This window comes from Glandiceps talaboti, chromosome 5 (genome assembly GCF_964340395.1).
Source record: "Glandiceps talaboti chromosome 5, keGlaTala1.1, whole genome shotgun sequence".
In the NCBI taxonomy this organism is placed as follows: Eukaryota; Metazoa; Hemichordata; class Enteropneusta; family Spengelidae; genus Glandiceps; species Glandiceps talaboti.
In genome coordinates, this window is record NC_135553.1 from 8,738,684 (window position 1) to 8,754,360 (window position 15,677).

The following is a 15,677-nucleotide window of genomic DNA, read 5'->3' on the forward strand; positions in this document are numbered from 1 at the left end:
GATTGGCTTAAGTTAGGGTTTCCTAGCTTCAACATGAGTTCACTGAGAATATTGATTATATCTCAAAATAAAGACAACAAACTGCCAGAAAAACAACAGTGGGTGCCTCTGATGCAAGTTCACATGATGATTTTATCAGTTTGTTTATATCTGTGAAAGTTATAATGTAGCAGTATAAGGTATAACATTCCTTCAGTAAACAGAGTTATGGGATCTGGAGTCATGTAGTGGTTATACTTTGATAAGTTAACCACACTAATTCCATAGCATGTCTTTGTCTCATTCTTTAATAAGCAAGCAAGCAAGCAAGCAAGCAAGCAAACAAACAAACAAACAAGCAAATGTACCATAGGTTTTTTTGCAGGTTTGAACTTCTTCTAGATGTTGGATTTGATCATATGCTCTGCCAGAAAGACAAGGTTGCGTACACTTTCAGGTTTAAAATTGAAGATCACTTTTATTCATATATTGAATACATCTCAAAAACAAGATAAAAAACTGAAACAATTGTACATGACAAAAGATTTTTAATGACTATCTCTATCACTGATCACTACTAGTGATATGAAAAAACAGTATTATCACATCGTTTATCATCATTTGAATTGATATTTTTATGAAAAAAATGATATCATTTCTATGTCATAGTTTTCTCCACTGCGTATGTTTTACAGGGTAATAATATATCTTTACTCAACAGGAATATTTACAGCCTTGGTATGTTGTATCTTAAGATTGATTAATTACATAACAGGAAAAAGGATGTTGATGAGTACAAATTACCATATACCCTTGTTTGTTATGACAGCTGATGCGTACATTTCACCTACAATTCTACAGCTGCCTATAACAATTCCTTCAAATTTATTTTACGAGCTACTTTCTAACAGTTAATTTTACTGCTTACTTTACTGGCTGAAAAGAACTTATCAAATTTATCATATAGCTTTGGTATGCTTTAAGCTTTTTGATTACCAATATCATGTGGGAGTTACATAAATCCCACACCACTAATATAGATAATATGTAATTCGGCAGTTATCATTGTCACCCATGTGATAAGTCTGTTATCAACTGTACCATATCACTTCGTATGTAAGAAATGTGTTGATATCACACAGATATAATAATTCATCCTCATCCATATCACATGGCTATATGGGTATTACCGGGTGATTGTCATCTATACATCACAAGTATCTTTTTCTGTTATCACCCAAAACCAAGAAATTTCACTTGCTGTTATCACACCACATCACATGGGTATGATATATAGACTTTATATTATCATGATACATCATTAGACCTTGATGGCATAATATTACATGTTACAGTAAAAGCGTTTATTAATTTGGATGCAATGCTTGGCTTAACAACAACCTGTCCCTTTGCTGTCACTTTTACTGCCACAGCAACCACCACTGCTCTTTGATCCCCTGCCTTCTGCCAAAAATTTGAATGGGTCTGCGTTATTCTCCTGAAAATGAAGAAATGATGGAGATTTGTGTTACAATTTTACACCCTACCCTATATATATCAACAAAATATCATATACCAGCTGGGAATTTTACTTTTTCGTACAACATTTTGCACTGTTGCACTGAAATTAGTGATAGTCAATACAAATCATCACTATGCAAAAACATGAATCATGGTGACAGACAGACAGACAGACAGACACACACACACACACACAGACACACACATAAACACAGACACAGACACACACACAGACAGACACAGACAGACAGACAGACAGACAGACAGACAGACACAGACAGGCAGGTAGGTAGACACAACACATATCAGATCAGAACATATACCTCTCCTTAAGGTATATGAAAAAAAACAGGAAGCTGTCACTCAAACCAAAGGAGAACATAAGGGTACCTATCACATAACACACACACACACACACACACACACACACACACACACACACACACACACACACACACACACACACACACACACACACTTAAATACAGATATTTTCTTTAGATAATGTTGTACTTACCTTTGTAGAAGGTGGGTCACCACAGCCCCCTGTTTTTGGCTTCTTACTGGGATCAAAGGAGAAATCCTCCTCTAATCTAGAAGTCTGCAGTATTGTAGCCACCTCAGAGTCAACACTGACAACGTCACCAGTCTATGGATAAAATAATGAAAACATTCTAGCTCTATTATTCCACAATAAAATGATACCTTCTATAGGAAGAGTAATACAGTAGTAGCTTGAGATATAAAGACTTCAGCACAGAATCAGTAGTCCAAGCCATTGGTATATTTTTTTTGGTTATGTGTTGTAATTTTCAATGTCTTTTTTCCATGATTACTAACTTTCTTTTTCTTTCAAAGACTTGTGTTTACCTAATGGGATTCTTGCATTTGCTGACAGATAGTCCCAGACAAAAACACTTAACGCATGCCCCACAAATGTGGTGAACCTTCAAAGAAGATATTCTTCAGCATACAAGATATCTATACTAACCTTGAAGACATTATCAGCATCTAAAACAAAACTATCAGGACATGCTGTGATACTTCCATTGTATATAGCCTGGGTGGCGTCGCATTTCTCACTGGGTAACTTGAACAATCGGTATGTCACAGATGCAAATTTTATGTCCCCTACAACAAAACATCATGTGTGAAAATTTAACAAAGAAAACATTACTTTTGTGTCCGTAAAATTATCATTCAGAACTCAAATAGAGCAAATAGTGAATAAAGGACCTGCAGACACTTTGCATATATTTTAATGGGATATTTCTGAGTCCCATTTTTTTCCTAGAAACTTCGAAAACAGTTTTTGATAATACTCTGTGCATACTATCCAGTTTTAGTCTCTTTCTTCTTTGGAAAATACAAACCCAAATATGTGACAAGAACCTTATTGGGGAAGTGCTCTGAAATAGTTTATTCTCACAAAAGATATGTCTGTATATGTTGAATTACAGCAAGATTCAAATCCTGATGTAACATTGCTGTAGTGATATTATTAGTTATGTATCATACATCTTATAAAGAGTAAGGAATTCTGTCTTGACTCGCCTTCTCTATTATTAGTATTTCTAAACCCTTATCTTAGCAGTAAATATTATATATGGATCAAGAGATGATTTGCCTGCAGTAAGAATAGCATGAGTTATAGCATTAGTCGATTCACAATCAGCAATGAAAGTGGTCTTACCGACAGCTTCTTCAAGTTTTTTATTGGCAATGTTGATAGGAGTTACATCAACAAGACGTGGCTTGGTAAATCCAACCTGATCAGCAATAGCAACTAAATCATCCCAATACAAAGCACCTGAAATACATTCACCTGTATTGAAACAGAAAAATGGGATTCATAAACATAAGTGACACTCATAATTAGTCTGTGAGGACTCAAAAATTAAAGTTTTTGGTCAGTGCAGTTTTAGGCTGTGCTCTTGTAAAGGGGCACAGTCTGAGTTTAGACGGTTGTTACTTTGGTTAGTAATACAAAATACTTTACATAAAACCATGGCTAAACTAATCAAGTATAATGTTTACAATGATTCATGTAGCCGTGATGTGTCACTTTTTTTTTCTTCTAACCATCCAACTCATGTGTTGTTCATGTAATGACAGGGATTTCCTCAGATTTGTTGATATGTACCAACAATTATGTCATCAAATCTTTCATATATTATATCTAAATACCAGGATTGAGTTATACCAGTATCAAGTAACGAATGAGTGTGCTTCACTAAGTAGAATACAATATGTAACACTTCATAGGCAACAAAAACTGCATCCACAAACCGTCTAAACTCAGCCTGCGCACTTTTAATATATCAAGATAAATATCTGATATCAATCCATCAAAGCAGTTCAACACCTATATTACACCTTCGATATATTACATTATTTCTCTGATATACATGGGTGTGGTGTAAACTTAACTGAAACATCTCTGATGCATGCACAGTGATAGTGTACACTCACTATGTATTGCAAAATTTAATATATATATAGTGCTACACAAACCATAACAAATATAATACTCAAAACTTAGCCAGCTATAACACTGAAGACATGGCAAATTGTCTCTCTTTCTTGTATTATTTGTAGCCTTTTATCAATGAAATTTAGTACTTCTATGTGTTTAGTCTTGTGGCAATGCAGTGATAAAACTTCTCCAAACAACAAAGCAAGTTCCAAGAAGAAAATCTGAGACATTTTTAATTTGACACAGATAGATACTTGTCCAATGCCTTTTCATTTGTTGTTGGTGATACACTATAGTTTACAATAGAGTACATAAATTGGAGGAGTTTACCCTTGAAAGGCATGCAACACATCTACAAGTTTATGTAACTCCAAAACAGCTTACATACTAGTACTACCAATACTAACCCCATAAAACTTCATCTTCTCTGACTTCTTTTGGCACACGTCTGTCTGCATAGACATCACTGAAGTAGAATTCACCTCCATCTTTCAGTACTCGGTAGGCTTCTTTTAACACCATTGGTTTGTCGGGTGACAAGTTTACAACACAGTTTGAACTAGCATGGAGGAGAGGAAAAAGAAGGATGTCTTTATTATCAAGTGATTTATAGACAGGTACAAAATTTGATACAGAGATAATAACTACTACAATTTTTGATTATAGTAAAATGTATTATGACAATTACTAATTACAGTGTCAGGTGTATGTTACTAAAATCATACAAAGAACCCTGAAATCTTTAGCTACATGATTGAATAATGCATAATTCATATGTATCATCATTCAAACATGATTGATATGACAGAACTCCATGACACGTGAGTGCAAGTGTGGTGTACTCTGAGTATTTGCATGTGTGTTTGTGGTTTTCTCTGCAGCAGTACTCTAATAAGTGTAGTGAGTACAAGTGCAGCAGAAAACGTGGCGAGCATGGCAAAATTTACCCTAAAGAGTACACAAACTCAGCCAAGTATATCCCTTTATAAACGTAACACCACACCTGTATTGCTACTACTGGTATACTCACATAATGATATCAAATGTATTGTCCTTGAGTCCGGCTTCATCAAGTTTCTCCATGTATCCTTTCACAAAATTCACATTACTCTTTTCATAGCCAAACTTTTCGGTGTGATAGTCAATGTGCTTCCTGGCAACTTCAAGCTAGATAAAAATTGATCAATATATCAACTCTGTGTACATAGAAATTACAAATATTTGCTCTTGTTATGAATCTCATTCTGTATATTATAATGTATTGCCTGCCCAAGGGGGTACGTCGTTCTTTACCAAAATTTCGAAGATGTCTGAACTGAAGGAAACTCCAGGTTATTTCCTGTTGAATGCATGTGTTATAATTTTTATTACACTGACTATTCAATTCTGACTCTCATCAATGAATACAGTATTAAATGTGTCCAGCACTATCACATAAAAAGTTGCTTTCATTTTTAGGTGAATTTCAAAATTTCACATATAGAATGCAGACATGACATAATTCTAAGCAACTGGAGCAACTTGGATGTCCCTACTGTTTGTTTGTTTGTTTGTAATATCTCATTAATTTCAGTTTGAATATGTTTGTTTGTGTCTATAGTAGCCTAGTCTAGAGGCTCTCTGAGGCCTGAATCTCAACATCTCTTATCATTCTCTCTAGCGCAATGAGAAATCGTGAACAAAAAATTGTTCATGCAAATGAGTAAAACCACAACTGTTAGTGTCACTGTGATGTAAACAGACAAATGTACCATATATGAACATTATGTAAGTGCCCCCCCCCCAAAAAAAAAAGAAAAAAAAAGAAAGAAAGAAAAAGAAAAAAGAAGTGAACTTGCTATTGGGCTGAATCTGTGACTGATTAACAAAGACATGATTTTAATGACACTGTTGTGGCTTCGTTTGAATTTTAAATTTCATCTCAGCACCTCACTGAGCTTGACATGCTAGAGAAAAGAATCAAGGCCTTAGATAGCCTCCAGACTAATAGCAGCCTATAGTCTTTATAAGAACATGACACTAGAGAAAAACACTTTGATATGATATACAAAGTGGATGCACAGGTCATGTGATTCGATTCTCACCAATGACACTAGCTAGATCAGCTTTTGTAAGAATGTCAATCTGTGACTATCAGTATTATGAAAATTATACTATGATAACAGATCTATAGGTGTACACTGCATACATACATACACACATACATACATACATACATACATACATACATACATACATACATACATACATACATACATACATACATACATACACACACACACACACACACACACACACACACATACATACATACATACATACATACCTGTGCATCTGTCATATCAATACCAGTCACATGGCCTTTCTCACCAACTAATTTACTGATGATGTAGCAATCTCTTCCTGAACCACTGCCTAAATCTAAAACACTGCAGCCTTCTAGACCATATGGTATTACAAGTCCACAGCCATAATATCTATGTACAGCAAAACAAAGAAAAACAATTGTGTGGTTAAACACTGGAAGATAAATACCACTATCTCTATCAAAATCTACAATGTCACATATGTATACACAATCATATATATATATTTGCTGTAAATTCTGGAAATTAAAATTCCAATACAAATATCTGACAACAGAGGGCGTTATTAATCAGGGAGGTCTATTGGCAGCTCCTGGAGTGGCCTACTACAGGACCAGTATAATTGTACCTGGACATAAACTAATCCTGTACAGAGTACATCCACTCAAGTACACTCGACAGCCTAGATATAATGCCTACACATAGCTTTGTCTAAAGAGGGGGCTATTCACCTGAAAGGTCTATTGATAGTATACATATATATTAGCTGACTATTACTACATGTACATTGTCTTCAGTAGATGTTTCAACATGGGCCTGTACATGGAACAGAAATGATATTGATTCAAGGGGACAGTCTTCACCAGAAAGGTCCATTGATGGAAAATATCTTACCTTGACACAACTTCATCATGTACAAGGGTTAAGGCCTGGCGGACATGTTTTGGTGGAGGAGTTGCATTGACACATACATCTGATGCTAAGTCATCTGTAGACTTCAATGTCTTGCTATAGTAGTCTTGTACACTATCACGTATCTCTTTATCTGACTGGTTCTGACCGAGGTCACCGGATTTACTGCCACCACAACAAGACATCTTGAATGAAGAAGGTAGTCAAAATAAAACTGAAAGAACAAGAAGACATATATAGTCACTCTTCAGTTTGATTATTGTTGGTATGGCAAGAAAATACAGCCTACTAGGCATACAAATGACTTCCTCATATATAGCACCTTATGACATTTACATGTATGTATGTATGTATGTATGTATGTATGTATGTATGTATGTATGTATCACTATGTATGTACATATGTATGCATGCATGTATGCATGCATGCATGCATGCATAGATGCAATATCTATGCATGCATGTATGTATGTATGTATGTATGTATGTATGTATGTATGTATGTATGTATGTATGTATGTATGTAAGTGTGTGTGTGTGTGTGCGTGTGCGTGCGTGCGTGTGTGTGTGTGTGTGTGTGTGTGTGTGTGTGTGTGTGTGTGTGTGTGTGCATGCTTAATTAAGTCTGGACTCGATTCTGACAATGTTCCTTTCAAACTTATGTTTCTTTCTCCAGGGTGTTTATGGACACTGTCAGAATCGAGTTCCGTACTGATCCGTCTGCTAGCGGGACTAGTATTCATGTACATGTATATGTGTGTACAATAATGTTACTGATGATGGCTATGTCGGAAAGAGTTACTTTTATACACCACCACCCCTCCCAACCCCCACCCCTCCCACCTATTACTCTCAACAGCGTCAAACCATGGATGTAGTACTAGTAGTAGGAGATGGTCAGTACGTATGACCATGGAAGTATAACCCATATACTTCCATGGTATGACAATATATACATGAGTGTACAGGTGCCATTTTGAGACACGATTTGCACCTTTTTACAAAGAACAAAGAGCAATAGAAACAACAAATGCTACAGGAGCACTACAAATAACATATTCATGTTCACAACTTACGTGGACCCTAGTATATGTCGGACTAAGTCGTAGTTAAAGTGGAAAGTTCTCAGTTGATCCTCGATGTTGTATTGGTTCAAAAGTCAAAGGTGAAATTTATAAAGAGCGCCACCTTGAGCTTAAATTAATACGGAGTGTCTCGTGACCGGCCCCTGTCAGCAGCACAACATGCTCGTGACAGGTTCGGGATTTTTACGGAATCAATTTGGTGTGTATTGAAAAACACGCTCTGGTTACCTTTGAAAATGATTGCCTTCGTACCCTGAATACTCAGAACTTCAAAAAATGTTGTTGTTGTTGCTGCTGCTGCTGCTGCTGCTGCTGCTGCTGCTGCTGCTGTTGTTGTTGTTGTTGTTGTTGTTGTTGTTGTTGTTGTTGTTGTTGTTGTTGTAAAGATACTTCATCGTACATTGTAGTATACATTTTTAGTGGTCTGAGTACACATGTATTATGACAAGTTTTTTTTAGATTAATGACCTTTACCCGTTGCACATGGATCGTGTCCTACGTACGTGGGAAAAACACGTGCTATCACATGTAAGTGAACAGTTTTGAGAACTGATATGTTTGAGCAATCAATTTCAAAGGTAATAATTAAGACCGTGTGTTTGACGCCGAAACACGTCGTAGGGGACGTCAAAAGTCACGCCTGTCACCAGCACGAAGTGACAGGCGCCGGGCATGCTGGTGACCGGCGACTGTCAAGAGACTCGGCCAATATAATTACAAGATGTATTCGTGTGTGTGTGTGTGTGCATGCATTTGTGTCTTGTCTTATTTATACTTACGAATAGAGCGTTTCAGCGGTCAGATACGCATATGAATGATGTCCACTGAATCAAGTTGCAGCATTTATATAGTTCAGCAAAAACTGACGAGTCATTCCTGTTGTTGTTCGTCACGCTGAGTCAGCAAATATTTTATGTTATCCACGTTCTAGAACAATCTAGAACTGTTGTATTGTGTATAAATTATGTACAGTACCTGAGAGGTCACTGCTTGTGGTTACATTCAGTGTAGACACATACATTCCATATGTAGGTCACTGTTTCTAGAATTTTGTCTCTGCAATGACAGTTTTGGTAGATGTTACTTGTATCTTATCGGACTGTAATTTTACAGTTTGACTTTTAAAAAAACTATTATAATGAATGGCACGTTGCTCAGATGATTGGCGTGGCCTTTATCTTATACAATGCGTACACTCAGTCATTAGGAGAATGCGTATGTTACTCGTAATGTCCCAAATGTGTGTTTAGTTTTTTTGCATACATTTCCTGTATTGACAGATACAAAGATACAGGTATGTCTTTGTATTGTAGGAGGCATTCGGTTGACGTCATGCGTTATGGTTTGCTTTTCTCAAATTTTTTTTTCATTGTGTATGCCCACATATTTACTGGTATTCCGTGCTCTGAGAAATAAATAACACGGAGGGCAGAATGTGGCATCAGATATACATACGTACAGTTTTGACAATAAATACTCTTATTTCATTGGATTGCATTGCTGAAATTGCATTGTTAAACCAAAAAGTCTGACAATTGTAGCATGTCGTCTCACATTGCTATTGACGGCTTCTCAATTCAGTAACACTGTCTGCTACTGTTCAATTTAATGTAAAAAAAAAAAAAAAAAAAAAATAGTGTTTGCTTTGTGCTATCTTTGATACATGAACACTTCAGACTAGAGTATTGGAATGGACAGTCTTTATTTAACATGTATACATTCAACGATAAATTCTTAATTCGTATAGCGTCAACCATCAAGCGAATTGTACAGTACACATCAAGTTTACAATCAAAAACGTTCTCCAAAAAAGTACAAAAATATCTGTCTAATTTTCTAAGGGAGAGATAACATAATGCAAATTATTATCATTATTTATACAAATCTTACATTTTTACGGATACTTGATTGGACGAAAATCGAAGTGAAATTATAAATTTACATATTATATCTTACATAAATATGGAGATTTACATGTAATTGTCAAATTTTGACCTCGTCAAGAAGGGCGACACTAATTAATATGCATGCTTTATGCCACCTTGCTTGATATATTCACTACGGATAACGAAAAGCTGGTCAACAATGAAATGTCTATCTTTTTAAACAATATTCTTCCCGAGGTAGGATTCAGAATAGTTTGAAGCCCGTGTAGACACAAATCTATCCTACCTCAGGTAGTACTTGGGACTGCCTCAGGTAGGACGACCTACGTGTAGATGGGGCTATTGTTATCATTAATCAAAACAAAATTATATAACATCATTACTGTGTTCCTGAAATTCGGAACTAAACTTTATTTACTCACTGTTGAAAATTTAGATTCCAGGCTTATCTTTTCAAAAAACTAACAAACAAAAATTTAGAAACCCGTGTCCCTGATTCGTGAAATCCCAAAACGATACTTGGATTTCATCAAACAATCCGTGATTTAATTATAATATATATCAATAGCACAAAATACTAACATATGCTTCACACTCTATAGGACTATGCAGGGGTATATACAGTATATATTATCACGTTTGCTCTACCGAGCAACTGTCCTGACGTTTGGACGTATCGATATTCACACGTTTAAGCCAAATTCCTTGAAACACGATTAAAACATAGTGAGACTTATGGGATCTCACATTAAACCTGCCTTTCTGGCATTATGACAAATAGTTGAATTATAATATAATTGTCATATCAATCTAATACACGAGACGTACTGATTCATTGATCAGTATGGACATTAAAATCACTAACCAATTCATGGTCTCACATCACTTGTCATGTGTAATTCTATTATTCCATAGTAACAAACTTATGCAAAATGAAAATAGCAAGCTAAAAAAGACAATAAAAGAGTTCATACAATGGTTTTTGTTTTAAAACAAAAGCAATATGCTTATGGTTAAAAATCACTGGTCAAGGTTGGTTTGGTCAAATTTGACAACCGCGTTAATTAAATTGATGAAACCTCGCCACATCATGCGCAAAGAATGGATTATTTGAAACATTTACTCTACTTGTTTTATAAAACACTTGGTTATCTCGTACTTCTCATTTCGTTAAATAACTTTAAAATATTTTATCTTGCTGAATACTTCTAATGAAAATCTACAATTTAGATTGTCAGAAATAAAACATTCACTGTCAGCAAACGACCAAACTTTGTTGCTTCTTTTGTCTCATTTGACCAAACCTCCTTAATTCAATTGTAACATTACCGATTGCAGTGTTAAAAAATTTTCAATAACACTGATCAATATGAAGTTAATGTAAATCAGGTAAGTATATACATCGTTCTAGATATATCACGAAGTGCACGAAATAAGAATACTTGGCAAAGTATATTATTTACTTAGCCAAATTATTCTTCTCTTGTATAACGATTTCTTGGCGGCAAGTACAATTAAGTCAGCAGACCTGAAACAAATGGTCGTCTGGCTCGACAAAAATCTTGCCAATATTGCTTCATTTTATCATCTAACTCAACAAAAACCTTACTAATATAACACTGCTACATCTTATAATCTTCTCGCTCAGCAAAAATCTCAAAAATCTACATTTTATAATATGGCTCAACAAATATCTCTATTAGTAAAAAAAAAATTCGAACCAGTAGAAATTCTGTTTTAATTGTAGTTGTGTAAAATACTGGTGACACAACTTGAAGTTTGTGTAAAATGTTATGGGATGTCACCTGTAGATGTTTATCTACACATGTTCAACAAGAGGATCCGTTGAAGTTCCATTGGGATCACCTATTTCTTCTTTTCCGGTAGGTATCGCCGCTGTTAATACAGAATAATATACATATAAATAAACACAAAACAACAACAAAAACGCCCTGAATGTACAAAGTCTTGAAAGCAATAACATTTCTATTGTCATTTCATCCATGTTCACAATCTTAAGGAGAGTCTTTTTAGACGATTTTGTGATTTTTATGCAATCCTGAAATGCGTTTGCGTACTTCCTCATTTTGAATTTTACAAGTGTGTGCTTCAGACCACCGGGTATTTGATCATCAATGAAGTAACAAAAACGCCTACCTTCTCGCCTATTCTTATACCAACGTCTAATAGAAAGAATCACCACAACAACGACCACTAAACTTGTAATCGGTAATCCAATAACTAACGCCTTCCTCAAAGCCTCTTCCTCATAAATAATTTTTTCATGGCCCAGCCATTCTGAAAAATAAGTATAGATATTGTTATCAACATTTACTTTAAATTTTCACACTTGAAATAATAATGGTTTACTTTTATGACAGTTTTACGGGTGTATCGTGTGATAATATCCCGATCTTATTCTGCTAGTGAGCCTTTGTATTTGTAAGTACATCTACAAACCAGTTACGAGGGTTCACTGTGAAAAGCATATTTTTGATGGAGAGTTGAGAGACATTTCTGTTCACTGACCAGTGTCTATTTTACTAGTAGTGTTTTATTTTCGTTGCAACATTGATAACTTACTATTAGGCATGTTGTACAGAGGCTTAAGTGAAAGTTGAGACTGTTTCAGAAACAGATGGGAAGATTGTTACCGTGTGTAGGTATATAAGATACCTCCATGGACACTGTTACTTTACAACTTCCATAGATATAAACAAATTGATAAAAGCACCGGGGGAACAACAGACTGTGGAGAAGAATAGAAGCTCAGACCACTATAGAGAACAAGTAAAGTCTGCTGGAATGCCTTTAACACCTTGCCCATATGCTAGTATTAGCTTTCTGTCGTCGGATTTCCAAGGTGCAATAAGATCAGCCTCAGACCACCACTATTTTTAGTGGTCTGAGGATCAGCCAAATCTCACAATTTGTGAGATGTGATTATGCAAATCAGTATTGGCCATGACACGAGTTCAATGACAACTAAAATCAAATACATCATTAGCGTGTCGTATCATATCCTTCAAATTCTGAAGAGTTAGTGATTATTTGTGATAATTAGTGATTTGAAGGCTACAGCAAGCTGTTTTCTTCTCCACTGTCTATGGGTGAACCTATATCACCCCTATATCATAGGCAACCGCTGTCGTTTTTGTATGCATTTATTGCCTCATTTCATTCAAGCTCGTCTAGAATTCTAAACTGGCACAGTATTGCGTATTAAAAACTTCATTACTAATATCAGTCTAGTCATGACGGTTGTTCGAACACAGGAATATGTGCTCACCCCAACCGTGTTCAACACGATGACGTCGTCGCATCCCCATGTGATTTAGTTGGTATTAGTAATGAAGTTTTTACTGTGCCAGATTAGAGTTCTAGACTACATTCAGCGCAAACGCACTGGTGTTTTTTCGTGGGTTGTAGTTAAACCATAGACCCTACGTAGGGTCTATGGTTAATGTAGGGTCTATGGTTAAACTAACTTACTGGAGCACTCGTTTTCGCATGCCTGTGTCTGAGACTGGCAGAGATCAGAGCAACTTTCACACGTCCCTGCATCCTTGTAGCACCATTGGCCTAATAAACAGTCCGATTCGTCGGTACATGGTTCGATCTCGACATTTACACTGATTTCAGTACCGTCGTCTCTGTCGTTTTCAAGTACAGTTATATCTGAAAGTGAAATTAGATGAAACATTATTATGCACTGAATATATTTGCACCAATACGTCCTATATTGTATATAGAGCAAGTCTTGGGAATTCAGTCCAATAGGAAATCAATGTAACCAAACCATCAAGTCGTTTGCTACTTTCTAAACCGTTACGCAAAATACTGTGGTATACACCTGGTTTTGATTGTATCAATACGGCTGCTATTTTTCGTAGTATATTTTCCTTTGTGGAAAATATGTAAAAGCATTTTTCAGATTTTCTCTTTCTGACGTCTTTGAACAAAAGTCATACCTGCGCATTTGAGTGGTGCATCGGAAGATTTGCTCCACGCTAAGCAGGACTCACAGGTACCAGGTCCGATAAGACAAACTTGGTTTGGAGGACATTCGTTATCAGATTCACACGGCCCAAAACTTGTTTCGTCATAAAGTGCACCAGAGCCCACTGCAAAGACTTCATTTCTGGCTGCAAAAATGGCAACGGCAGTCAGTAACAAGAACCGTCCACACATCCTACTAATAACACAGGCCATTTTCTGCAAGGAAAATGAACAAAATTCAAGATGATGAAAACAACTGAAAATGACAGGGTGTTAAAAAATTTGGTTTTTGAAAATTATGTAACCCCGGGGTCACAACCTTAATTGATAAGTCCCACTGTTAAAGGAGAGGTGCGTTCTCCTATGTATCTATGGCAACAGTGATTATTTGCTTGACATGGAAGAAATGTCAATATTGAAATCATAGACCTTTTACAAAATGTGAAAATCAGACTTGTCGACTTTCGTACTAATGAGTGTATTAGCGTTCTTCTTGGCTCATAATAAGTAATTCTGTAAGTGTCATGTGTACGTTGAACGTAAGAATTATTTTTGTAAAATGTGACGTGTCTTCTAAGCTGAACCTCGAGGGTGATTTTATAATAACGGTTAGAAAAATGAAGTATCACAATGCAAATATCTGTATATGAGAAACACGGGGGTTTAACATCATCTCTAAAATTATGTACGTAATGAAAAATATGATATACGTTCATAATTATTTTCATTTATTTTAACCCATGAGTACAAAATAGCAAATTATTTCTGCAAATCTTTTTGAATAAATCATATACACATACTTCTAGCATGTTTTGCTTAGATTACAAGACATGGATAAAACATACAATACCACAGTACAGTGTTGTAACTATGAACCCAAGAAGTTTCCACAATTATGTGTTTGACATTAACATTTTTATTTGTAGATGCTTTCCTGAAAACAAAGACACATTTTGGTCGTCTAGATATTGTATAGTCACACCTCCCACAGCAGACCAGTCAAAACTGTAAACTGGAATAAACCAGAATGTATACGTATACGGTCCTGTTACATATTTTCTTTTGGTGCTCAAGTGAGGACGTTTGGATAAACTGAAAATTAATTACCAAACCACGAATATGTCACTTCGCCATTCATTAAACGCATGATACGGCCGTGAATGGATGTATTGCTGTCGATGTACTTTGCCCAAACACTGTATTCAAAATTTATGACAAAAAACAGAGCTGACAAAAAAGTGTATTGAACTCCATAGTACTAGTACATAAAGGTGCCCATTTTAAAGCCAAAATATAAGAACACAACCTTGTAAATGATAAAGTGGGGGGGGGGGATTTCCCTTGAATTTTGTGACAAAGATAACAATTAATTCAGCCTAGTTATTAAAACATAGACAGTATACTATTAGATAAATTGTTTATCATTAAGAATTGATGTAAACATGATATCAATGCCAGGCATGGTTGGTTTATACTATGGTTTCTCTACAATATTCAAAGAACAACTTGGAACAAAACTGCAATCCACATGTAAAATGTTGATGTATGTTCTATTTCCCATTTAAAAATATTCTGCAATTCTAATATTGTCGCAATTCGGCCAGTAGGCTGCTATGTACAATATAAATAAAATATAAATAAATATGTCACAAAATAAGTTTTACGTAAAATAAGTTTGAACGAAGTCTTGAAATGATTCTAATAACATAATCTATTATCGGATGGACTTGAA

The 15,677-nt window shown here is 35.5% G+C and overlaps 1 protein-coding gene and 1 long non-coding RNA gene across 5 annotated transcripts in view; both read right to left on the reverse strand.

Moving 5' to 3' along the window:
• Positions 1–493: 493 nt before the first annotated feature.
• Positions 494–15,677, reverse strand: part of LOC144434925 (arsenite methyltransferase-like) — a 320,525-nt gene continuing 305,341 nt past the window's right edge. The window contains exons 1-10 of one of the 4 annotated variants that reach the window (XM_078123450.1): positions 8,586–8,786; positions 8,058–8,079; positions 6,958–7,189; positions 6,303–6,453; positions 5,007–5,143; positions 4,384–4,535; positions 3,194–3,325; positions 2,492–2,631; positions 2,018–2,149; positions 494–1,477 (exon numbers count right to left, since the gene is read on the reverse strand). In XM_078123450.1, coding sequence (XP_077979576.1) covers positions 1,370–1,477; positions 2,018–2,149; positions 2,492–2,631; positions 3,194–3,325; positions 4,384–4,535; positions 5,007–5,143; positions 6,303–6,453; positions 6,958–7,160 — 1,155 coding nt within the window. In that variant the 5' untranslated portion in view covers positions 7,161–7,189; positions 8,058–8,079; positions 8,586–8,786 and the 3' untranslated portion in view covers positions 494–1,369. Of the gene's footprint in view, positions 1,478–2,017; positions 2,150–2,491; positions 2,632–3,193; positions 3,326–4,383; positions 4,536–5,006; positions 5,144–6,302; positions 6,454–6,957; positions 7,190–8,051; positions 8,292–8,585; positions 8,787–8,839; positions 8,957–15,677 lie in introns of those variants that run through there. The other 3 variants (XM_078123448.1, XM_078123449.1, XM_078123451.1) reach the window with 3 other exon arrangements.
• Positions 11,734–13,607, reverse strand: LOC144435999 (uncharacterized). The gene is made up of 3 exons (XR_013480918.1): positions 13,439–13,607; positions 12,104–12,244; positions 11,734–11,842 (listed from the first exon to the last, which is right to left on the reverse strand). It is a non-coding gene; the product is annotated as an uncharacterized LOC144435999 (long non-coding RNA).